General features: G+C 64.3%; 1 protein-coding gene across 1 annotated transcript; it reads left to right on the plus strand.

Moving 5' to 3' along the window:
* On the plus strand, positions 1–25,059 carry ESPNL (espin like). The gene is made up of 9 exons (XM_025289261.3): positions 1–339; positions 1,440–1,630; positions 3,094–3,280; positions 5,663–5,845; positions 9,720–9,851; positions 16,051–16,165; positions 17,150–17,262; positions 17,939–18,136; positions 20,547–25,059. Exons 1-9 carry the CDS (start codon positions 46–48, stop codon positions 22,134–22,136), a joined length of 3,003 nt encoding a protein of 1,000 aa, XP_025145046.3. The 5' UTR covers positions 1–45; the 3' UTR covers positions 22,137–25,059.

A 25,059-nucleotide genomic window follows, 5' to 3' on the forward strand; every position in this document is an offset into this window, starting at 1 on the left:
GCCTGTGTGAGCCTCGGAGAGCTGGCCGGGCGGCCGGGGCGGAGGATGGAGGAGCAGCGGGCGCTCGCGGCTGCCAAGAACGGGGATCTGGCCACCCTGGAGCAGCTGCTGGAGGCAGGCACCCTGGGCCCGCATGTCACCGACGCCCTGGGGGCTGGCCTGGTGCACCACGCCGCCCGGGCCGGCCACCTGGTCTGCATCAGGTTCCTGGTGCAGCGAGCCAAGCTGCCCGGCAACCAGCGGGCCCACAACGGGGCCACCCCCGCGCATGACGCCGCGGCCACAGGCGGCCTGGCCGAGCTGTGCTGGCTGGTGCGCCACGGCGGCTGCGGTCTGCAGGTGAGCGGGGCACAGAAACGGCGGCTGCAGGGTGCAGGGCCCGCGTCCACGGGGAGGCGTGAGCTGAGAGCCAGGTCTGGAGCCCGGGCTTCCCCAGGGCCCTGGGCTGCTGCTCTGGGGAGAATGGCCACCCGACTCCCACGGCACACACAGTGGCGTGTCTCCACCCCACGCCCCCCACCCCAGCCCCAAACAAAGCCCTCGGAAGCCACAGACGCCCCCTGAACCACCTGGTATTCCCCAACGCCCAGCACAGAGCGGCCCCTCTGATCCTTTCACCCAATGCCCCCACCCAAGAGCACCCGGCCTTGCCAGTGGGGGTCTCCTGGGGTCTCCTTATCAAGCCCAATCCGTGGGGCCTGCTTCCAAAGGGTCTAGAAAAGGGTCTGGGCAAACAGAAGCCCAGCAGGCACTGGGGCTCAGGAGGTGCTGGCCCACCCCGGATGCTGGGGGACCACGGTGGGGGCTCCGGGGCTCAGTGATGGTCTCCCCGCGGAAATTTCTCCTGCCCTCCTCTCCCTCTCCCTGCTGGCCCAGTGGGTGTGGGCAAGCGTGCTCTGATGGAGAGAGGAAGTCCTCCCGGAGCCCTGAGAAGCACTGGGTCCCAGGAGAGGGAAGACCCACGGGTCACACAGCCTTCAGCGGCTCTTCCCACAGCCCCGAGGGCTGGTCCAGAGCCCAGGAGAACACTCAGGTGTGGCGATGCCCGCGGTGCAGAAGCGCCCCAGCAAGAGGGCCGGGGTCACAGGGTGGGCGTTGAGTGAGGGTGGGGCAGAGGCCCCTGGACCACCCCTGGACAGGCTGCCAGCCCTGGGCCAGCAAGCTGGGCTAGTGGAGCCTCCCCGATGGCGAGCAGAGAGGGAGAAGGGCGGGACTGCAGCTTGGAGGGGGCTCGCATGTGCAGGACCGGGGGTTTGGACCCAAAAACCCTGACTGGTCCCGGCCCTGCTGCTGACCGCGAGCAGGTGGCCTGGCTCAGTCCAGGAGACCCCTCTGCACCCCCGCGCTGGAGCCAGGTGGAGGGGTGGGAGCTCTCCAGCGGGTATGCGCGGTGCGGTCCCAGGCGGCTGCCCGCTCACCGGAGGCCTGCGTCTCCATAGGACCAGGACGCGTCGGGCGTCTCCCCGCTGCACCTGGCCGCCCGCTTCGGACACCCGGCGCTGGTGGAGTGGCTGCTCCACGAGGGCCACGCGGCCACACTGGAGACCCTGGAGGGGGCCTTGCCGCTGCACCACGCCGCGGTCAGCGGGGACCTGACCTGCCTGAAGCTCCTGACCGCCGCCCACCGCAGGTGAGGGGCTGCGGCGCCGCCTGGCGGGGTGTCCCATGGGCGCCTGCGGCGGGGAGGGGGCCCGACGAGGGGAGAGGAGGGAGTGGGGCCCGGGAGGGGGAGGGGAGGGGAAGGGAGCGGACCTTGGGAGAGGGAGGGGGAAGGGGTGGGCGGAGGGGGAGGGGAGGGGATGGGCTCAGGGGAGGGCGGGGGAGGGGGCCAGCGAGGCGGAGAGGGAGGGGGGAGGGGGAGGGGGAGGGGAGGTGGGGAGGGGGAGGTGGGGAGGGGAGGACGAGCCCTCACTCCGCTCACGAGTCTGGAAGGGAGCAGAGTGAACACTGGTCTTGGGGGCAGTGAGCCCCCCAGGTGGGGGCCTGGATTCTCCCTCCACACGCCCGGTCCCACTGCCCCGAGTGGGCGGCTGGGCAAGACCAACAGACAGGGAGGGGACCGGCCCAGCTAAGGCGGGGGCGGGGGGCAGCAGGCCACCACCCCTTCCCCCGTCGTGGGCCCGGCTGCGGTCCTGGCCCCACGGAAGACACCCGGGCGTGTAACTGGCCGTCTGGGGGTGTGGCGTCTGTGGCCTGCCGTGGCCATCTGTCCGCAGGACGGCTGTCCTGGCTGGGAGAGGGACTCTGTCCACCCCTCACCTGAGCTGGCCTTTCTCCCCCCAGCCCCTGACACCTCTTCTCCTGCGGGGCTCTTGCTAGCTGGCCGGCCGTCCTGGCCGCCCCGCGACAGTGCTGCTGTTCCTGGGCCTTCCCGTCCCGACCTCTCCCTTCCAAGGCCTTTGAGACTTGCTTCTGCGTGTCTTCCCCAAACAGTCCACACAGGCTGCCCCGGTCCTGGCCGGCCGCAGGGTGTCTCTCAGACTGGCAGTATTAGAAGTACCTTCTGTCATTTGAAAACCGGGTGATTTCACTTTAAAACACACACATGCACAGGGACGGTCTGCTGCCCCAGGGCCCACATACCCACTGGCAGGAGCCCAAGCAGAAGTCTTTGTCAACAGGGGTGGGGCCCAGTTTGGGGGAGGGGGCTCCTGCTCCCTGCAGGGGTTCAGAGGGGACCGAGAACTCACCTGACCCCGTGACCTATATGGAGGCAAGCCTGGATGCGGAAACCTGACGACCCTGCCCCAGTCTGTCCACATGGGGGGCCTGGGCCGAGCGCTGGGAAGGGCTAGTGTGCTGCTCACAATGGCCCCTTGCACGGAGCAGGCCCCGGGTCCGGAGGTTCCCTGAGCCGCCCACTACGGCCCGCTGGGCCATGCGCCCTAAGAGGAGACCCCTGCCGGCCCGGCGCACAGCTTGATGGCAAGTTGAGGGAGCTGGATTCCTTGGGGTGCGCACAAGCTGGGCGGGTAAGGGGGTGGCCGCAAAGAGCCAGGTGCCGGGCCACCCCGCCCCCATCTGGGCCCTAGGCCCGAGCGGCTCTCCGCGACCCCCGGCCTAGCGCGCTCTGAAGCCCGGCCTCCCCCGCAGCGGCGTGAACCGGCGGACGCGCAGCGGCGCCTCCCCGCTCTACCTGGCCTGCCAGGAGGGCCACCTGCACCTGGCGCAGTTCCTGGTGAAGGACTGCGGCGCCGACGTGCACCTGCGCGCCCTCGACGGCATGAGCGCGCTGCACGCCGCCGCCGCCCGCGGCCACTACTCGCTTGTCGTCTGGCTGGTAAGGGGGTGCTGGGGTGCGCGCACGGGGCGTGGGGGGCATCCGCGGAGGCTGGCACCTGCTCCCACCTAGCAAGCGGGGCTGGCTGGGGTGGAGGCGCCATGCCCTGGGTCTCGGATCTCCCCCAGGAAGTTCAGGGACCACGGGGTGGTAGGCGGATCATATGTGCCTGCCAAGCCTTAGAGCATCCACGTGCCAGACCCAGTCTAGGGCACAGCGGGGAGCTTCAACTGGGGGTGGCCGTGGACTGGACCTGCCCCTGCAGGACCCTGGGGGTGTGCAGCACCCTCTGCGGGCTCTCCCACCCCCTCCCCGAGGAGTCCTGGTGGGTGTGCGGGTTCTCAGGGTGGGTGGCACAGGCAGTGCCTGGCCCTGCTGTTTGGCCACTTGTCCATGCCTGGCCACCCAGACCCTGGGGGGCGCTCCCAGACCCTGAGGGGAGCCCCACAAGCCCCACTCTTCTTCCCCCTGGACCCATGGAGGCACCATCTGGGCCTCTTTCCAGAAAGAACACAGAGTGACCTAGATGGGGGAGGATGCCTTCTTCCAAGACTTTTTCAAGGGCTGGGGACTTCCGCCTCCGCCCTGGAAAACCAGGCCTGTGGGGTGTCTGGGCGCTCTGAGGGTCTCCATTATAGAGAGGGTCTCCATTACCCGGTCAAGGGTCAAAGTGGGGAGGTCTCTCCCGGGAGGGGCAGAAGGGCAAGAGGTGGCTGGGGAGGGACTCAGTCCAGCTGCTCTGCTCCTTGTGCCTGGCCTAAGAGCTGTGGGGATGCTGCGTGAGGGAAGGAAGAAGGAGTGATTTCCTCTGGCCTCCCACCACTCACCTTGGCTTCAGAAACCCCTAGCAGTTGGCTCCGGCCTCCCTTCACCACTGCCTCTCCCAGGCTGGCCCTTTGCCCCTGGAGCACCCGCCAGGACCCACCTTTGCACTGGCTGTGCCCGCCCCTCCAGCCGCCCTTCTGCAGCTGCCCCTACGGGGCCAGCCCCGCTCGCAGGAGAAAGCTCCCGGCGTTGGCCCTGCCCTGCCTCGGATGGAGCTGTGCTTCCATCGTCTCGCCCGTAGTTCAGATGGTGAACTTCAGAAAGGTGCCTGTCCCCAGACCTGGATTCCCAGTGCTGTGGCAGCCTGAGTCCTGGCCGGGCCTGGCCGCGGGGCGCAAAGGCTGCATGTGCTCAGCACACATGGTGGGAATGAGTCAGCGGGACGCGCGGCATCTCAGAGAGGTGGGGATGCCCAGGAGCCGGGGGCGGGCGGGGGGGGGGCGGTTGGCAGGCAGGTCCACACAGCACCCCCCACCACTGGGCAGCCTGACAGGGGCTGATCCCAGGAAGAAGCAGCTGTGGCCGAGGGTCCCAGGGCCAGAAAGGCTCTTCCAGATGGGCCTCCCCACCCCGGCTCCTGAAGGATGGACCACAGGCAGAGGGTGCAGCATCCAGCCTGGCTGACCCGCTCAGGGCTGGGGCCCCGCTCCCCTGGGAGGCGCTCTCCTCCCAGCTCGCTGTCCTTTTTCTAACAGACACGTTTGAATGTCGGATAAGCCAGCGTTTGGCTGCAGTGCCCCGGGAATTAAACCACCGAAAGGCTATCCCTTCCATGTGGGAAACACTGCAGGGCGTTCACGCCCGGTCACATCCTTGCTGTTCTCCTGGCCTCGCCTTCGTGGAGAAGGTTGGCCGCATTCAAAGCAGGAAGAGGGAGAAAAAGGGGGTGACGCCACGTGCACCGGCCCTTCCGGCGGGAAGGCGAGAGAAGAGCCCCTTCAGCCTCACGTTGGCAGGGGTCACGTGGCTGCCCTGGGGGCACGCGGTCCAGACTGGGGGCCCGGGCCAGAGCCCACGGGTGCCCTCACAGCAGGGCTGACGAGGGCTGTGAGGAGGGCTGGCCTGAAGGCTGCCGGTGGGATGGGGCCCAGGCCACAGCGTGCTGAGGAAGGCCGCCCAGGGCGCCCAGCGCCCTGCGTGCTGAGGAAGGCCGCCCGGGGCGCCCAGCGCCCTGCGTGCTGAGGAAGGCCGCCCGGGGCGCCCAGCACCTGCGTCTTGGCACCGGAGCTGTAACGGTCAGGACTCAAGAAGGCCTGGTGCCAGGAGGTCCTCCCTTGATCAGCAAACACCTGTTTACTGGCCCTGGGGTGCTGCCCAAAGGTGTTCTGTATTTGAAGTGGGAACGCCCCTGCGGGTGTTCAGCTTAAGATCTGGGCTAGGGCAGGTTTGGGGGCTGTGGAATCTCGCAGTAAAACCACCGAGCTTGCTGCCCCCCCACCCAGGCTGCCCGAGGCGCACAAGAGGAGCCAGCCCTGTCCCCAGGGCCCCCTGCCCTGAGGGGGGAGTGGCTGCCCCCGTCCGGCCTCATCTGGCCCGTCCCCCTTCCTCCGCCCACAGGTCACCTTCACGGACATCGGCCTGACAGCTCGGGATGACGAGGGGGCCACCGTCCTGCACTTCGCCGCACGAGGCGGCCACACGCCCATTCTGGACCGGCTCCTGTTGATGGGTGCCCCTATCATGAGAGACTCCTGGGGGGGGACCCCCCTCCACGACGCAGCGGAGAACGGGCAGATGGAGGTAAGGCGCTGGGGGACGGGGGGTGGGCAGAGGAGCCTCTGAGAGCTGGCAGTCCTGGACCACTTCCTGTGAATGAGTCACTGAACCCTCAACACAGCCCTGTGGGATACACATTATTAGCCCCTTTTACAGACGGGTAAACCGAGCCCCAGAGGGGCAGCCATTGCCCAGGATGCAGACTCAGACTCAGATCTCTCTGGGAATAAAGCCCATGCTCTGCCCTCAGCGCAGGACGCCTCCCTTCGCTCAGAGACTCCCCGGGTGCCGGCTCAGGGGTCGGTCTTCCCGCTGGTCCTCCCAGGAGGGGGTCTGCTGGCCCCCTGCTCTGAGCAGCCTGGGAGCAGAGCCCCGCGGGGTTGTGAGGTCAGCCCCTCCGCTGTGATCCAGATAAACCTAGGGGCACACGTGGCCCAGGAAACAGCATCCGGAACCTGGAGTCGGCAGGGTCGGTGTTTCGATACTTGAGGTCCAGCCCTGGGAGTGGACCCGGCCGTGAGCCGCTGACCCTGCTCTGGCGCGACCTGCCCAAGGACATCCTGCGAAGGCAAGGCCGTGTCTGAGCGGGGTGCGTCTGAGGCGAACACGTGGGATGACTCCTCTGCCCGCCCCCCCCAGAACCACCCGGCAGGGCTCCAAAGTGGTTCAGTGCATCTGCAATGCCTCCTGGGTCTTCCTGCAGCGTTCCCATGGCCCCCGGTCGCCGTCCACGTGGGCCCAGAGAGGCTACTCGAGGGCAGGGGGCGAGTGTTTTATCGAGGTGCAGCCCTGTATCCCATTTTGGATTTTGGTTCTGGACAGCTGTTTCCCGCTGGAACCTCAAGTATTCCTGGGCCCAGGTGGCCCACAAACAGCACAGAGAGTCCCGGGAAGGCATGCGGTCATTTTGATAAATCAGAGAGAGGCGTGATGCCCCCATGCCCAGCAGCAAGGCTGAACACTTCTTCCTGACTCTCAGGAGCCCTGAGGGCCCCCTCCTGCTCCCCCCACCCCCCAGCCACACCCCCTCCTTTCACCCTGCAGGCCAGCATTCAGCCCCGTGGGCTCACCAAGCAGATGGTGGGGGTGGCGTCCAGAGGGGTCTGGGGTGGTCCCTCGTGTCCTGTATCTGAGCAGACGATAGGGGTGGCGTCCAGAGGGGCCTGGGGTGGGAGGCCGCGGGTGGCCGGAAGGGCCCTGAGCCAGCGTGATGTAGCTCAGACAGCATCCTGCCCCCACTAGCCACGGCCTCCACAATCCCTAGGATGGCCAGAGCAGCACCCTGCCAACTTTATTTTTAAGCAGCATCATCTTTTTTCAAATGAAGTATTCTATAGGGGACTAGGAGGTTCAGCAGATAAGCCAAGGGTTCATGAGGCCCTCACCCTGCTCCCTCGGTGGGAAAGGAAAGGAACCCAAGCCTCAGAGCTGAGAACCGCCCTCCTTCTCCGTCTCTGTGTTGTGGAAATTCCTCGTCCCTGGGCTGTGCTGGGCTTCCTTGCTGCCCCCCACCCCTCCGGCTTCCTCCGCTTGTGGCGAGTGGGAGCAGGTCCTCGCTGGGGTGCAGGGCCTTCTCATCATCGCGGTGGCGCCTCTGCTGCGGGCCCGGCTCCAGCGCTCGCAGGCCTCAGTACTGGCAGCACTCGGGCTCAGTACTTGCGGCTCACAGGCTTAGTTGCCCTGCAACAGGAAGGGTCTTCCCGGACCAGGGACCAGACCCACGTCCCCCTGCCTTGGCAGGTGGGTTCGTAACCACTGGACCACCAGGGAAGTCCCACGATAACTTCTCCATGCCATCTACTATCCAGCCTGTCTAAATCCATCTCATATCCATGTCTCTGGTTGTGCTGTAACCAGGACGGAAGCAGAGTCCATGCATTATTGATCGCCTGTTGGGTCTTAAATTTGTTAACAGTTCTGGAAAATTATGATCATCCAGGAAGTATGATCACCCCATGCCACTCCGTATTTTATTTAATTTTATTTTTTTGTAAATTCTTTTAATTGGAGGTTAATTACTTTACAATATTGTGGGTTTTGCCATATATTGACATGAATCAGCCATGGGCGGACATGTGTTCCCCATCCTGAACCCCCCTCCCACCTCCTCCCCAATCCCATCCCTCTGGGTCATCCCAGTGCACCGGCCCTGAGTGCCCTGTCTCATGCATCAAACCTGGACTGGCGATCTGTTTCAAATATGGTAATAATACACGTTTCAGTGCTATTCTCTCAAATCATCCCACCCTCGCCTTCTCTCACAGAGTCCAAAAGTCTGTTCTTTACATCTGTGTCTCTTTTGCTGTCTCACATATAGGGTCATCATTACCATCTTTCTAAATTCCATATATATGCATTAATATACTGTATTGGTGTTTCTCTTTCTGACTTACTTCACTCTGTATAATAGGCTCCAGTTTCGTCCACCTCATGAGAACTGCTTCAAATGCATTCTTTTTAATAGCTGAGTAATACTCCATTGTGTATATGTACCATAGCTTTCTTATCCATTCATCTGCTGATGGACATCTAGGTTGCTTCCATGTCCTGGCTATTATAAACAGTGCTGCGATGAACATTGGGGTACTCGTGTCTCTTTCCCTTCTGGTTTCCTCAGTGTGTATGCCCAGCAGTGGGATTGCTGGATCATAAGGCAGTTCTATTTCCAGGTTTTTAAGGAATCTCCACACTATTCTCCATAGTGGATGTACTAGTTTGCATTCCCACCAACAGTGTGAGAGGGTTTCCTTTTCTCCACACCCTCTCCAGCATTTATTGTTTGTAGACTTGTTGATAGCAGCCATCCTGACTGGCGTGAGATGGTACCTCATGGTGGCTTTGATTTGCATTTCTCTGATAATAACCACTCTGTATTTTAAGATAAATTCTTATTTTAGAAGAATTTAGAGTTGTTTCAGATTTGTAGGAAAATGGAGGCACTGGCACAGACCATTCCGCTCAAGTCCACATCCGCTTTCCCGCCCCCTGCTCACAGGTGCCCGCTCTGGTGGCCGTCACTGCGGTGAAGTCGTCTCCCTGTCCCCAGCGCCGCTGCCCCAGACCCATCTAGGCTCAGGCCCCACACCACAGTGCCCCCCGCTCCACTCTGCTTCTCTTGTGACCCCTGCCCCCCAGGCTCTAGATAGACAGCCCGCTCCTGCGGTCCACAACCCCCTCCACCACAGCCTCCTTCACAAAGGGCCTTCACAAGCCCAGTCTCCTCTCGCTTTCCACGCTCCATCCTCTTCTCTGGTCCTCGCTGCTGAGCCTCCCACCCTCCTCTCCTCCTGGTCCTGGGGGCCCAGCACCGGCCTGACCCGGGGAGGGGGCGTGTGAGACCAGCGCAGGAGCCAGACGCTCAGAGATGGAGACATCGGGGATGGAGTGAGGACCCCTGGAGCTCACCCCGGGCCTGGAGCCAAGAGGAGAGGCTTGTAGAGCACCAGGCCTGAGCGGGAGGCCAGGGAGCAGGCAGGGCAAGGTGGGCGAGGTGGGCGAGTTGGGCAAGGGCACAGCCCAGAGAGCTGGGGGCGGAGCCGTCTTTCTTAGCCTCTGCACCCCAGTTTCTTAGTGTGAGAACGGACACCCCTCCAGGAGTTGCTGTAAAGATGGAAACTGGCTCCATATTTAAACCCAAGGCCTGGGCTACAGGGGCAAAGTCAGGGTCAGGCGGCCTGGCTGGGATCCCGCTGTGCCACCTGCTTACCATCTGGGCCCTCAGCGAGCCTCTGAACGAGGGCGCCTGGGGCTCCCACCCCGGATTCGGGGTACTGGTGCCTGTGGGATCCCGTGCCGCCAGGAAAGGGCGTCCCGGGTCAGGGCGGGGCTCAGGCCTCGTTGTCTCAGCTTGGGGGTTGCGGGGAGTTGGCAGTGGTCACGTGCCTGCCCCCTCCTGCAGTGCTGCCAGACCCTGCTGTCCCACCGCGTGGACCCTGCCCTGCGGGATGATGACGGCTACACGGCCGCGGAGCTGGCGGAGTACCACGGCCACCGTGACTGTGCCCAGTACCTGCGGGACAGCACCCAGCCGGTGAGCCTTGCGGCCCCTTCCCTCCCGGGCCCCCCTGTGCTGCCGGCCGGGGAGCTCACCTGGACACCGCGTGGTTGGGAGGGAGCGGGGAGAGCCTGGTCCCGGGCTGTGAGGGGACCGGGGCTACAAGGGGGACCAGGGCTGGGCCATGGTTGGAGCTCCGCTGAGATCTGCCCACCACCCAGGCCACAGAGCCCATGCTCACACTCAGGCCAGACGGCTGGGTCGCGCTGAGGACACCCCGGGGGGTGGGAGTGGGGTCCCGGGTCCTCGGGCGGTGTGACCTCAGGAGGCAGGCCAGCCCTGTGCAGCCCAGAAGGGGACAGTTTCAGGCAGGCTCCCATCTGGGCACATGACCTCGCCCAGCCTCGCCTCTGCAAGGGCAGGGACCCCGTGTGCCGGGCCCCCCAGCCCATGATGGGCCGCGCATGTTTGCTGAATCAATGGAGCAGTGGGAGTGCAGGTGTGCAGGGGGGAGCCCAGCAGCTCCGTCAACGTGGGAAGCCAGGTCCCCCCAGAGCCCCCCAGCAAGGCCCCGGGGCGGTGACTGACGATGCGTCCCAACCTGCAGATTTTGCCGCAGTCTTCTGTATTGGCCTCCCCTTCAGAAGCTGTCCCTGGGACCAGCTGGCGCCCACCTCAGGTGAGAACACTGAGGCCCACAGGGGCGCCATGCCCCCCACGCCGGGTCCCACCCCAGGCTGCCGCGCCTCCCTTTCCCTCGGGGCGTCTCCCCCGGAGTGTCCAGGACAACGGAGGCAGAGCCGCCTTCCTCCCCGGCCCTGGGCCAGTGGGATGGTTCTCACCTGGCCACCACCAAGAGAGCCAGTCTCCACGGCCCAATACCCGCACCAGAGTGGCCAGAGGTTGGGGGCTGGGGGTGCTTCAGGGCACACGCGTTGGGGTCCTGGTTTGTCTCGGTAGCCTAGTTTCAGACACAGGAACTGCAGTCACTGCTTGAAGCGATCTGCTTACTGTTTACTGACCCTTCAATTGGCTATGGGCTTCCCTGATGGCTCAGCTGGTAAAGAATCCGCCTGCAATGCAGGACACCCCAGTTGGATTCCTGGGTCGGGAAGATCCCCTGGAGAAGTGATAGTCTACCCACTGCAGTATTCTTGGGCTTTCCTGGTGGCTCAGCTGATAAAGAATCCGTCAGCAATACGGGAGACCTGGCTGCAATCCCTGGGTTGGGAAGAACCCCTGGAGAAGGGAAAGGCTACCCACTCCAGTATTCTGGCCTGGAGAACTCCATGGACCGTATAGTCCATGGGGTCACAAAGAGTTGGACACGACTGAGTGACTTTCACTTTCATACTTTCTTTCGATTGGCTATTGCTTGACAAGAGTTGTCTTTCTGGCTTGGGTTCCAGAAGTTGGGGGAGCTCTGCGGGTTCCTGGTGTGGTAGATGGAGCTCCACAGTCTGCAGGTTGGGGACGGCCTGGCACCCGCGTCCCCGGCCTCTGTGTGGGCCCTGGGGCCAGCCTGGAAGTGGGCTGGGCGATCCCTCTGCTAACAGGGAGGTGCCTCCTGGCCCCTGTCTGGGGGTCCCCGGCTTGCCCCCAGCCCACGCAGCAGTGCCCACAGCCGGGCCTTCTGTCCGAGCAGGATCTCTGTGCCCAGCCCCCCTCCCCAGGCCCTGACACACCAGCCCACCCCTCCTGGCCGCTCTGCCTGGCTCTCTTAGGGGTGGGGACTCTGGGTGCCCTGCTGACCCCTCCGCTGGGGGTTGTGGGGACCAGCCCACGTCGGGTTTCCTAGGGTTCCTTCTGGTGCTGGCGGTCTCCCCTGGTGTCACCACAGGATATGAGGCAGCGATCCGCTTGGGATTTCCCACGCCGGCCTGAGTGGTCCGTGTAGCCTCCCTACCCGGCCTGCAGGCCCGCGGCGTCCAGCCCGTCCACCTGCCCCACCTGTGTGGCAGAGGGGCAGTCTCATCAGGCTATGAGCTCGTCCCCGTGAGCTGCTGCACCCGGGGCTGTCTGGAGTCACCCTCGACCCCTCACATTCAGTCTCGGCCCCGCAGGAGGGCAGGCCATCAGCTGGGGCCGCCGCGCTGGGGGAGGCTGGGGCCGATGCAATATTGATGGAAACACGATATCCAGAGGTCGCCCGCGCGGCTTCTTCCTGTGTCGGGCTCGGAGGAGGTGGTGAAAGCCTGTCTTTTCCTCTCAACCCCGCCACCTGCCTCCACCCCCAGGGCGTCGTGGGTCCCAGGAGAGGCAGCCTGGGGGGTGAGGCTGGACAGGTGCTCCCCCCGCTGCCTGCACCACCCCACCTCGACCCTGGCCACGTCTTTCCGCTTCCCAGGCCTAGGGTCACCTCTGCACAGTGAGGAGGTCTTGGGCAGTGGCTAGAGGGGGCCCCCTGCACCCCAAACCCCCAGGGCATGGGCTGGGTGAGAGGGACAGACCGGCCGGGCCGCGGCAGCTAGGAGCAGCCATCCGGGGAGGTGAGCATAGCCCTCCACGCAGGGGTGAGCCCAGCCTCTCAGCTCGCAGCCCCCCACCCCTGTACTCACGCCCACCAGAGTGGTGTGACCCTTCTTGGCCCAGCGACACTCACGAGTCCTGAGCACCCGTGAGCCCCAGTTTTCTCATCTGTGTGACGTAACCGAGGAACCTCGCCGGGGTTTAGAGGTGCACCTGGAGCGCCCAGTTCAGTGGCTAATTGACCCCCCGGGTCTAGAGGGGCCCTCAGACCCCTTCACTGTCCAGATGGGGAAACTGAGGCCCAGAGAGGGCCAGGGGCTCCCCGAGGCAGACTGCTCCTCCCCAGGGGAAGGGCAGCCCGTAACCCAATCTCAGCCGTGATGCCTGGGTGTCCGGCACCCATCTGTGGGTCATGATTTTCTCGGCCCGGGTGGCATTACAGGCGTGTAACCCGGCTCGCCACAGCGGTCCTCTATGTATAATGCATGGCAGGCGTGGCGCTGCTCAAATCTCATCAGAAACACAGAAAAAGAGACACCGGACCACGGGCAGGTCACCAACCCAAGGCTGGCTGACCACCAACCTTGGACGCGCCTAGCTGTCAGGACCCCAGAGGTCGGCAGCACTCCCCCAGGTCCTGTAGACTCGGTTAGTGTCCAGGGCCTGGATACTCCCGTTACCAGGGGCCACCACAGCAGACCCCCATCCTGGTTAAAATTCAGAGATCCTCCTGACACCATGCTAACAGCAGCAAGGAGGTCTGTGTGCCGCGGTGCGCCGGGCCCTGCCAGGGGCTCCCGGTAAGTCCCAGCAAAGGCAGAGAAACTCAGGCCCGTGGGACGCTGAGCGACTCCCCGGGGCTTCTCCTTGGGGAGAGTTGCAGCAGAATTTGGCCTCAGGGACCCGTGGCATGCAGCCTCCCAGGCTGCTGGTGCGATAGTCTGGGGCCAAGGTCTGTTCCCCTGGGCCCTGGACCAATGTCCTGCCTTTTCCGTTATTCCTTCCACCCCAGCTGAGCCCTGCACTCTGCCGGAATGGGAGGCCCTTTCCCCTCACCCAGGAGAGCATATTCAACCGGGGGTGCGGGGGTATGGTGAGCCCCGAGGGCTCCCAGGCAGGGGCGGCCAGGGAGGCTCTGTCAGGCTCAGCACCTGGGGCTCAGCCCCGCTCTGTCCGTCAGACCATCAGCACCAGGTTCCCCAGCCGTCGGGTCTGGGGTCTAACTCAACCCTCCTTCAGGCTCCTAAGCCACCTCATGCCTGCGCTGTGGACACTGGAAGACCGGAGATTCCCAGGTCTGTGGTACACGGCAGGGAGCAGGTGTCGTGTTTTGTCAGAACCCCGGCCCCCGAAGTCCCGGGGTGACCGATCCCGGTGCGGATGGCTGTTGCATGCAGATCTGTGTCAGAGTCCAGAACCCCGAGCCGGGCACCCCCTGATTAGTAGCCAGCGTGAGCAGCCTGGTCTTCCTTCTGGGTCCCCTGTGCCAAGGCAGGCGGGCGAGCAGCAGCCAGGGCTTGGCATCCTTGGCGGGGGTACCAGGGACCCCACCGGTGCTGGGCATCCCCCAGAGGCCCACCCGCCTGCCTCTCCCTCCATGGCTGGTGGCCCTGGACCGAAGGAGCAGTGACTCGAGGGGCTCAGTCCTGGCAGGAGCAAGGAGGGGGTGGTCTCAAGTAGGATTCCGGTGCCAGCCCTGTCCCGTCCCCACCGTGGACCCCTGAGAAAGCGCCTTGCCTCCCCGAATCTGTTTCCCCAGCTGTGCCTGAGGGCTGTCCTGGTTGACCCCTCTGTGCTGTCTCTTTTGTGCGACCAAGGAGCTCTGGTCTCCCCTCCCTCTCCGGAGGGTCTGCTCCCCCGGCCCCTGTTTGGAGGAAGGTTAAGGCCTGGTGGTAAGGGATCCCACACCAGCCCAAAGCCCGCCAGGCCACCTGACACCTCTGCCTTCAAATATTAATGCGACGCCTCCTCCTCCCGGGGGTGGGCGCTGTGACCCCCCCCTTCCCCCGACGGCTCCAGACGGCTCAGCTCCCTGTGCTCACTCAGGGCCCAGTGCCTGCCTCCAAGGGTCCTCCCAGGCTGGGGGCTGGTGGATGCTCTGCCAAGGCCGGGCTCCTGGGCTCCGGGCACCAGTTTCTTCAGAGAGAGGTAGGAGGCGCCGGCGACGGGCAGATAAGCGCTCGGGCCCCAGGCTCCCCTCCTGGTAGCCCCGGAGTGCAGAGGGTCCTGGGATGAGACAGAGGGCCCTGCGGCAGTGGCTGTAGCCACAGGGGTTCTTCCGAGGGGTTTCCCCAGGCCGGGGCGGCCACCCGACACCTGCGCCTCCTCGTCCGGCGGGGTAGGGACCCGGCCCACCTGCAGGGGAGCTGGGGACACTCAGGCGGCCGAGGGACTTAACCCCAGCAGCGCCAGCTACGTCGTCACGGGCAGGGCTCCGCGCAAAGTGGACACGTGGGCTTCTTGTTAGAAACCGATCAAGGATTTCAGGACAGGGAGAGGAGAGGACACTGAATGGAGTCATGGCTTGAGCCACCCACTCGACACTGGGGCCAGCACTGGGCCCAAACCACACGTCCCTGTGGGGCAGGTTTGATCCAGCTCCTCTGCCCGGCCCGGGGCTCTCTCCAGCGCCAGCCTGTGGGCCCCAAGGCCCTCACCCACCATCGCTGCCCACGGGAGGGAGCAGGCTGAGGCACTTCGGTCTGACGGTCAAGGGTGAGTGGTGGCCCTCTCTGCTGGAGCCCTGAGCCGGGGCGGGCGTGTGCTTTCAGGCATCAGGCCGACCAGGGGGGCAGCCAGGAGACAAGCCACCCGCAAGATGGAGTCGGCCCGCCTGCGAAGCTCAACTTTAAACCCAAAGGCAGCAAGCCTGGCTCTAGAGTCCTTGGAGGACGGCTCACGTCCTTGTGGAGAACTTCTCTGCCACCTGAGGGGGGGCTTGGGAAGGCGGGCGGTGAGGGCATTCCCGCACAAGGCGGCCTGAGTGCCCCAGGCTCTGCTTGGCCAGGCCTGGCCAGCCGTCTTGGTGCCTGCTGGTCAGAGGCCAGAGCGGAGGCCTCTCAGGGCTGCGCTGGGGACGGGGGACGGGGTTCGGACGCCTCCAGGTCTAGGATTCTTCCTGGTTGCCCACCAGTCAGTGTTGGGGGCAGGGGGATGGTGGGGGTGCCGCAGACGTGGGGTTGCAATGTGGGGGCCCCTGCAGCCCAGACGTGGACCTCCCTGGCCCCCGGCTCCTCAGGACTGCGGGGTGGGTCCTGGGCACTGCGCCAGTGCTCTGAGGTGCAGTGCTGAGAACACGTCCAGGTTCGCTGGGGTTCCCTCTGTGCCCAGGGCTGAGCGCGGGCGCAGGTCCGGGCAGTCTGTCTCGGCACCGTCAGGGGACAGTTGGCAAGGGAGTGTGTGTGTGCATGCACGTGAATGGGCACGTGTGCCCGCAGGTGTGCGTGTGAACACATGTCCCTTGTAAGGCCAAGAAGTGCTGAGCACGAGGGGGACGCCAGCCCCTGACCCAGAGCCCAGAGTTAAGCTGCCTCCAGAGGGAGCTCACGAGCTGGGCCTCGAGATTGGGGCTCACCCAGTGGGGGTAGGTATGTGTGCCCACCAGGGTGGAGAGACACGGGGTACCTCCCCTCACCCCTGCACACTTCCCTTTCCTAGCCCACCCCAGGGAGACCAGGCCAGGGCTGGGTGCCCCCCACCCCCGCCTGGCAGCCCAAGTCAAGGCCCGCCCCCCCGCCTCCCACTGACCAGGCCTGTCTGCCCCCAGGTGCCGCTCCTGATGACCCCCCCGCCCCCGCCGTTCCCCCCTCCTCCACTGTCGGCCGCCAGACATCCTCCGGAGGATGGCAGAAGTGGGGGCGCAGGCCTCGGGAACCCCACCCGTGAGTAAATGCGTCCCCGGGGCGGTGCTGGCCCAGGTCAGGGGTGCAGGGACTGGGCCCTGCTGGCCTCCCCTCTGAGGTCCTCTGAGGGGGCCTGGGGTGCGGGGAGCAGCAAGGCTGGACAGCTGGGCACAGAAGGCACCAAGGCCCGGGCTGGGGCCAGCCCCCCAGCTCTTCCAGGATTCCGTATCGTCCTGCCACCTTGCTAAAGTGAGGACAGAGCACTCCATGACCATAGTTACACCGCCTCCTGCCCAGTCCTGCAGCGTCTCTGTGAGCTCCGAGCCCCTGCAGCCCAGCTCTCTGGCCTCTGGGGTCCTGGGCAGCCCATCCCTTCTTTGGGCCTCAGCTCATCCGGAGGGACCGCGGAGGTCGGCTCTGTCCACTGCTGTTCCTGAGACTCCAGCAGGGGGTGGGGGGGGGGGCAGTCCTCAAACCGCAGGTCACCACCCACTAGGGGGGCTGTGACCAGCATTTATCAAAATGAAGTAGAATGGGATAGCATGAAAAATGTCAGCAGGCCCCGTGTGTAGTGAGGGTAAGTGTGCTTCATGGAATGGGTGGTGGTTATGTAATCACACGTAGGGGTGTGTGTGTATGTGTGCGTGTGCAGTGGAGGAAGGAGTCATAAAAGGACAGGTTTGCTGTCTGATAGGGCTGGCTTTGGCCCCTGGACTACCAAACCCCACACCCTTTCTAGCTCCTTGCAGGCCGTAGGACAGCTGGGGAGGGAGGACAGGCCGTCGCTGGGATGGGGTGGTAAAATGCAGGCTTCCCAGCTGGCCGGGCTTGGAGCTAGCCCCATGGACACCCATGGGATCGCAGCCATGAGTGAGTTTGCCCAGGGCACTTGGTCAGGGGGCTGGCTGGGCCTTTGGCTCCCAGTCCGGAGGTCCTTCAGGAAGGCTGGCTGTGCCCAGGTCTGGGGTCCTCTGCCCCCCACCCCTGGCCTCTCCGACACCAGCTCCCGCTTCCTCCCGGCAGCAGCATCTCTCAGCCTGGCCTGGCCCAGCCAGCCAGACCAGCCTCCTCGGAGGGAGCACACAGCCCACACGGCCACCCTGAGGGTGACCGCCAGTGCCACGGCCGTCCCCACGGTGAGTGCCCTCGCCGTGCCGCTGTCTTCCAGGGCCCCCAGCCCAAACCCAGCTGGCCTCTCAGCATGTCTCCTACGCCGGCCCTGGCCAGGTCACTCTGGGGGCAGCCAGCCCACTGCTGTCTGCCCCCCACCACCCCCTGGCGATTCCCACTGGCCACACGTCCCCCTCCTCCTCTCTGGGCACCAGTCCCTTATACATCCAGCCCACCCTTCCACTGACCGGAGGGTGGGAGCTCCCAGACCCTGAGATGTTCTGCGCAAGTCTGGCAAGTGCAGTCACGGCACACAGCACATCAAAGGCTCTGACAAGTCCTGCAGTCCACGGCTGACCACCAGGCTGTCCATGCAGCTGTTCCCCAAAGGAGTTTCCCCATCCACATGGCATACGCTGAGCAACCTCTTCTCAGTCATGTACCAAGGAGGGGGGAATCTCTCAGCCTGTCAGCCTACACACACATACCAGGGTCCTACAGGGACTGGGGGCCCTTGCGCTCGAAGCCTCACTCTTGAACAGGCTGGGAGTGCGGTAGTGGTCAGGTCCTCTGTCCTCCCTGGTCAGCCCCCACGCCCCTCCTCCCGCAGCTGTGCTCCTCTGGGCCAGCCCTCCCCTCCGCTCGCTCCTGGACTGCAGGCTCCTACGGGCCTCCTCCAATGACCTGCCTGCGTGCACACAGGGGGCAGAGACGGCGGCGGGGGGCGCCCCGGACAGCCTGGTCGCGCTGCAGCTGGACGGGATGCCCTTGGGCGACCTCGACGGGCTGGTGCCCACGCGGGATGAGCGCGGCCGACCCATCCCTGAGTGGAAGCGGCAGGTGATGGTGCGGAAGCTGCAGGCGCGCCTGGGCACAGCTCCAGAAGCGCCAGAGGCCCAGGTCCGTCAAGGTGGGGCCAGGGTGGGGGCGGGGCCAGACATGGGGCGGGGGCAATGTGGGGGCGAGGCCAGACACGAGGCGGGGCCAGGCGTGGGGAGGGATCAGACATGGGGCGGGGGCAATGTGGGGGCGAGGCCAGGCATGGGGCGGGGGCAATGTGGAGGCGAGGCCAGACGCGAGGCAGGGCCAGGCGTGGGGTGGGATCAGTCGTGGGGCGGGGCCAGGTGGGGTGGAGCCAGACATGGGGCGAGGCCATGCCTGGGCGGGGCCGGGGCGGGGCGGGGCGTCGCTGGAGGTGGGCGGGGACAGGATGGAACCAGGGTGTAGAGGGCAGAGGCGGGGCAGGAGGCTAAGTACCGGCAGGTAGACGTGGAAGCTGGGTTCCTGAGCCCACACCTCGAGTCCTGAGACCCAGGTACCCTATAGCATGTCCCTCTGTGGCCTCAGCTTCCTCTTCTGCCGGACGATGAGGTTGAACCAGATCAGAGGGCTGTGAGCAGTGCCCCTTCACCTGCCTTGGGGATGTGTTGCCCAAGTGTTCTTTGATCTCACTATTTATATGTCGTGCCCACCGCATATCAGGTTCTGTTCTCGGCAGTGAAGGGGACCAGCCCTGCCCCTTAATGCTTCCATTCCATCAGGGAAGGCGGGGTGCCTGGGCAACTGTGCTGGGGATGTCGGGGGTGGGGGGGGGCGGGGAGGGAGGGTCCAACTGCTATGGAGAGAAGGCAGTGGAAAGGGGAGGGGGCTGCTTTGTCCGGGAGCTCAGGGGCAGCCTCTCTGGAGAGTGTCCTTGAGCAGGAGTCAGGCGGAAGTGCGGAGCAAGCCCTCCGGGGATGAGGGACAAGCGATTGTGAGTGAGGCAACAGTGAGCGCTCCGGAGGCAGGGCGGGCTGGCCCAAGTGGGGAGCAGGGGGAGGCGGCGCGGATGTGAGAGAGAGACAACAGGCAGGCATTACAGGACCTTCGGGGAGCCGTTGAGAATCTGAGCAGGGAAGGGCTCTGCTCTGACTTGGATTTTAACTGGCTCCCTCTGGCCGCCCTGTGGACAGCTGTTCTAGAGTCGTACCCTGACGGGGTGAGGCTTTGTCTTGAATGATGTATTCTGCAACCCTTGGTCTAGAGCTGCCCTGCCAGTACCATAAGGCCAGCCATTTGTGGCTATTTCAATTCAGTTCAGTTCAGTCATTCAAACTTGTCTGACTCTTTGACTCCCCATGGACTGCAGCACACCAGGCTTCCTGTCCATCACCAACTCCCGGAGCTTGCTCAAACTCATATCCATCGAGTCAGTGATGCCACCCAACCATCTCATCCTCTGTCATCCCCTTCTCCTCCTGCCTTCAATCTGTCCCAGCAGCTGCAGCTATTTAAAGCTGCAATTTCAAATGAAATAAAACCCCCTGCGCCTGAGTTAGCTGCACTTCTGAGGAATGGCTCCTGCAGGGTTTTCGGCATGCCTTCCCCTCATCTCAGAAGTATTGGTCCGCTCTGGTCTAATGGCCCAGCCTGTCCTTGCTGTCAGGATGCCCCTGGGGTTGGGGGTGGAGCAAGGCAGGAGTGGGTGGGGCGTCCTGCCACAACCCGGAAGCCTTTTAGAATCTGACCTTAGGGCGGAGCCAAGGATGTGTGAAGAACTCAGGGAAACTCAGAAAACAGGCCGAAGGGGCAAGGGATGGGCTTGGGCACAGCCTGGCCATTGGCTGCGAGTTCCCAGCCTGACGCTTGTGGTCCGAACACTCCCCAGTCTCCCCTCTCTGCCCCGGGCCTCGTGGGGGCTTATTGTGCTGAGTGCCCACCTGGCTTCTTGGCAACCAGGCAGGAGCTCAGGCCCCTCACCTGTGAGATGGGGCAGACACAGGGCCTCCCTCAGGGGTCTCGGGGGACTGAGCGGGTGGGCACGGAGCCACCCAGAGGGACCCCAGCTGGGAGGCTCTGTGTGCGTCTCTCACAGACTGCAAGCACAGGAGTTGGGCTGTATCCTGGCATCAGGGAAGCCCCAAGGGGTGATGTTCTGGGGTGAAGTTGGCCACAAGCCATGAGAACTCGGAGGCTGCCCTTCCTAGGGGACACTGCCCACCCGCAGGACATCCTGTGCAGGGATCCAGAGGGTTCTGGGGACAGTCTTTGACTTCACCACGGAGGAGAGGAGGAGGACTCGAGGGAGGCAGAACAGAGGCACCCCTGCCTCTTCTGAGGGCAAGTCTGGCTCTTCCTGGGGTGAGAACTGCCCTGAGCCTCGGGCTGCGGCCTGGGGCTGGCCTGCCACCTCCTTTACCCTCTGAGCCCAGGCAGGGACCAGCCAGGGTCCCCAGGGCTCCCTGGGGCCAGGCCACCCAGGGGAGCTTGTGTCTGGCAGGAGCACGCCATGTGGGCTGCATCCCCGCTGACCTCCCCTCCCTGTGTCCAGGACGATGGTGGGCACGCAGACCCCATGGAGCAGGCGGCCTGGCGGTACTCGCAGACACACCAGGCCATCCTGGGCCCCTTCGGGGAGCTGCTGACTGAGGACGACCTGGTGTACCTGGAGAAGCAGATCGCCGACCTGCAGCTCCGGCGCCGCTGCCAGGAGTACGAGAACGAGCTGGGCCGGCTGGCGGCTGAGCTGCAGGCCCTGCTGCCCGCGCCCCTGGTCAGCATCACTGTCAACAGCCGCTTCCTGTCCCCGGGGCCTGGGCTGGAGGCCGCAGAGGCCGAGCCCCGGGGCTCCGAGGACGGGGCCTCGCAGGCCACACCCGGCGGGCAGCCCCTGCCCTTCTGGTGCAGCCACGTCGCCCGGCTGGTGCGTAGCCTGTCCCTGCTCCTGAAGGGCGTGAACGGGCTGGTGCAGGGCGAGGAGAGGGGCCCCCTGGAGGCCCAGAGGGAGGCCCACAGGCCAGCCCCGGCCAGCCCCCCTAGGAGCGAGGCCCAGCGCGAGATCCAAGAGTGTGGGGTGTCTGTGCGGACACTCCGCGGCAACTTTGAGTCAGCCCCCGGCCGGCCCTGCACCCCAAGCCCTGGCCCCTGCGAGCCGGGGACCCAGCCGGGGTCATGCCCGAGGGGCTGCTGGCCTGCCCCGGCCCCGCCCTGCAGCGGCCCGATCGGAGGGAACCCCGGGCCAGGAGACACGGAGGAAGCCAGCGACTCGGGCATCAGCTGTGAGGAGGCCCCGTCGGAGGTGGGTGCCGTGGCAGGCTCGGACCTGGCCAGCCTCCGCAAGGAGCGGATTGTCACCCTCTTCCTCAGCCACTGGAAGAAGTCGGCTTACATGCCGGCACTTAAGACAGCAGCCTGCAGGACCCTGGAGGCCCAGCGCGCGGGGCTGCGGGGGCAGGAGGCGGCCAGGGGCCCTCCGCTGCCCTCCCCGCTGCCCGGCGAGAGCCCACGGCCCGGCCGCCTCTGGCAGCAGCGCAGCGTCATCGCCCAGCTGCTGGGCCACTGGAAGGCCGTCCTGGCCCACGTGCCCGCCCGGCAGCTGCGGCGGCTGAGCCGGCGGCCCCGCGGGCCCCTGTCCCCCGAGCAGTTCCTGCCCCACGTGGACGGGGCGCCCGTGCCCTACAGCAGCCTCACGCTGGACCTCTTCATGCTGGGCTACTTCCAGCTCCTGGAGTGCGACCTGCCGGCCGAGGAGCGCAAGATGCGCCACCTGCTGTGCTTCGAGGTCTTCGAGCACCTGGGCGCCCACGGCTGGGAGGCGGCGCGCGCCTTCCACAAGGCTGTGACCGATGAGCTGGCCGCCGGCCGCCGTGCCTGGACCGATGGCTTCGAGGACATCAAAGCCCGCTTCTTTGGCTCCAGCCGTGGTCCCGCCCGGGACGCGGAGCCCGGCCGCAAGTCAGGCCTGACCCCGCTCAGGCCTCTGCCCCATGCTGGTCCTGGTGGCCCCGAGCCCGCAGCGCAGAGGCTGGGGTCCGGGCCCCAGCGGGGCAGCTTCAACAGCGAGGATATCTGTGGCTACATTGACCGGAGCTTCGCCTTCTGGAAGGAGAAGGAAGCCGAGATGTTTGGCTTTGGGGAGTGACGTGGGCCTGCCTTCCTCCCGGAGTGGGTTTGGGGTGGTTTTGGTTTTTCTGTTCTCTTTTCCTTTTTGCCTGCCTGGTGGCCAGGTGAGCCTTGAGGCCAGGCCGGCAGGGACTCAGCATGCTAGTTGCCGCCCACCGTGTCTGCCCCCCGACGGCTTCCTCCTAGGCTGCAAGACTGCACCCAGAGCCCCCCTTGTCACCGCTGCACCCAAGAAGCCCTCTCAGGACCCCAGTCACCCTGCCTTGGGATGACTCGCCAGCTCTGCCCGTGCCCTCATCCTGCACGTCCCTTGGGCGCCTGTGATGCCAGCCTGTTCCCCACTGGCCACCCTCCAGTCCCTGCTGAGTCGCCAGGATGCCCCGTCTCCCAGTTCCTCCCGTTCCTGGTGGCTCTGGCCACATCCTGAGCCTCTGTCTGCCCTCTGCCAGTGCCGCCTCCATTCCTTCTGGTGATCTTGGGCCGTGCCCCTCCCCCTCTGTGGCCCCTCTTCCCAACCTGTGAAGTGAGGGAGGAGCTAGGACAACAGGATCAGATGGGCAGGAGGCATTCCTGTCAGACTGGACTTCCCTCCCGAATTTTCCAGGTCAGGGTGCGGAGTCCAGAGGGCTTCAGGGAGAGGTATTCTGCAGCTCTGCTATGGCCCCACAAGCAGGAGTGGGGAAGAGGTTTCAGGAACCTTCCACAGCCTTCACCTCCCTGCAGAAACCCCCTGGGACAGCTCTCTTGCCTGTTCCTCCCCGCCTGCAGAGCTTGGAGGACTCAGGCCAGCTGTGGGGGACCAGGGAGTCCTCCCATCCAGCTGGCTCAATGTCTCAGAGAGGGATGCTCGGGAAGAAATAAAATGGGGGGTTTCGGGCTGTCAGGGTTCCCCAGATCAGTCAAGGGGGCGGTGCTGGCCTGGGTTCTGGCTCCAAAGCCTCCTGCAGAGTAGACACCAGATGTGAGTTTGCTAAATAAAGACCCGTTCCTGCCCGCCTTCCTATGCGTGCTTGTTGCCCCTGAGCCCAGAGAGGGCCCTGCTGGGGGGACACTGAGACATCAGTGCTCAGCTCAGCTGAAGCCCTAGAGCAGCATCCTTACCCCACAGAGCATCCACGTTCTCATCTGTAAAATGGGGGCGTGGTGTTGACCCGCCCATCCCCAGGGTCCTGGCGAGGATGGACTGAGGCCCCCCATGGGGATCTCTGTCCTGGGATGGCAGTGACACTCTCCAGCCGCATCAGTGTTTTAAGGAGCACACGCTAAGGATCACGGCCCTGGCCCCAGGCAGCCGCAAGCGTCCCATACGGTGTTGAGGCCTTGGCTCTTGGCCCCAAAGCTCGACCTTTGGAGCCAGACAAGGACTGGTCTGCAGGACACTGCTGCTGCCCAGGCTGGTGGGTAAGCCTGGAGGTGGGGGGGGTCAGAAGGTGCTGGGTGCTCAGAGGCCTCCCTCCCCTGGGCCACCCACAGGACCCTGCAGGAGCAGGGTGGCCGGCAGATGCAGAGCCCAGTCCCAGAGGTGGCCTGCTGGCCAGGGCTGCTCAGGAGACGGTGAGCAGAAGGCCCGCACACCCAAGTTGGGGCTCCTCTCCCCCCACTCACTGTGGCCTTGGGCAAGGCCGTCCACGGCTCCAAGTCTCATGTTCCCATGAACATCCAGGACTCCAGGAAGATCGGGACTCCAGGGTTATGTGGGGGGGGGGGGGGGCGGTGTTGCTCAGACCCCAGCATGAGGCCTGGCTCAGGGAAAGGACCTCTCTGCTGGGCACTCACGGGTGACTCCCCAAATGCCCTTCTGCAGGCACTCTGCTTCCTGGGGGCCTCCTTATAAATACACCGTATCCTGAGAGTACCCCAGGGACCCTGAGTCCCTTGGGCTGGGCCAGAGAAAGCTGGTTTGTTATTTAAAAGATGTTCCAAGTGATTCTGATGCTCCGTGACCTCAGAACCCCACTAGCAACTCACCTGTGGGAAGCACGTGTCACTGCCATGGGGGCGGGGGCTGGCCCTGCAAGGCCACACTCAGCTGTAGGGCCCTTTAATCTTGGCATTCAGTTGTCAAAACCCCACTGAGGACCTCCGAGCCCCTACCTAGGGACCCAGAGGGTGCAGACTTCAGCGAGGTGACCAGACACAAGGTGCAGAACCAGGGGCTTCCAGAAGAATCGGGAAGACACGAGAAGGGGAGCCCGGTCTCTCCCCCTGGCCCACTGCAAATGCATACAGGACAAATACAAAGAAAACACTGCACCCAAGGTGGTGAGAATGTCACCTTTTTCTCATGAGGAGAATAAATATTGGAACAGTGTAAGCTCTTTGAATATCAATGCTTGGATTTAGAAGAGTCAAACTTTTTTTTTTAATGCCTCTAAAGTTCTTTTGAAAGAAACCATGATCAAAGCTGGTTTCCCAGGTAGCGCTAGTGGTAAAGAACCTGCAGGGACAAAGCCGGCTGTGGAGGCCGGCCTACAAGAAGGCCTCCAGCGAGCCCGCCTGCTGGTGCCATGTCTGGTGGGGTCCCTCCCTCACTGTACCTTGGAATATGGCAGAAGCCACAGACTGCACCTCCAAGTAGGCTGTGAAAGACTCCCATCTTCGTTGCTGTCTTATTTCTGGGGGAAGCCAGCCGCCGTGTTAGGAGTAGTGCTGCGGGGAGGTCTGTGTGGACCTCTGTTCCAGGCCAGCCTCTGTCCCATGACTGCAGTCCAGTGCGCTGCTTGGCACCAGCTATGGACACATCCTGAGGCAGAACCACCCACTAAGGCATTTCCAGAGCCATGAAACTGTGTGAGATAATAAATGTTCACTGTTTTACAACACTAGACTTTGGGGTCATTTGTTATGAAGCAGTAGCTAGCTAATACAACAGACTAGAAGATTTTATATAGAAGAGTGATGAAGAGGCTTACATTTCAGGTATGAAGAGATCATAAGTATAG

This window comes from Bubalus bubalis, chromosome 6, assembly GCF_019923935.1.
Source record: "Bubalus bubalis isolate 160015118507 breed Murrah chromosome 6, NDDB_SH_1, whole genome shotgun sequence".
Classification (NCBI taxonomy): Eukaryota; Metazoa; Chordata; class Mammalia; order Artiodactyla; family Bovidae; genus Bubalus; species Bubalus bubalis.

Excerpts from the sequence above, each read along its gene's own strand:
- ESPNL (XM_025289261.3), top strand. The coding sequence starts at position 46 with ATGGAGGAGCAGCGGGCGCTCGCGGCTGCCAAGAACGGGGATCTGGCC. Across the intron at positions 1,631-3,093 it reads CTGACCGCCGCCCACCGCAG|CGGCGTGAACCGGCGGACGC; the intron begins GTGAGGGGCTGC and ends CCTCCCCCGCAG. Across the intron at positions 18,137-20,546 it reads CAGAAGCGCCAGAGGCCCAG|GACGATGGTGGGCACGCAGA; the intron begins GTCCGTCAAGGT and ends CCCTGTGTCCAG.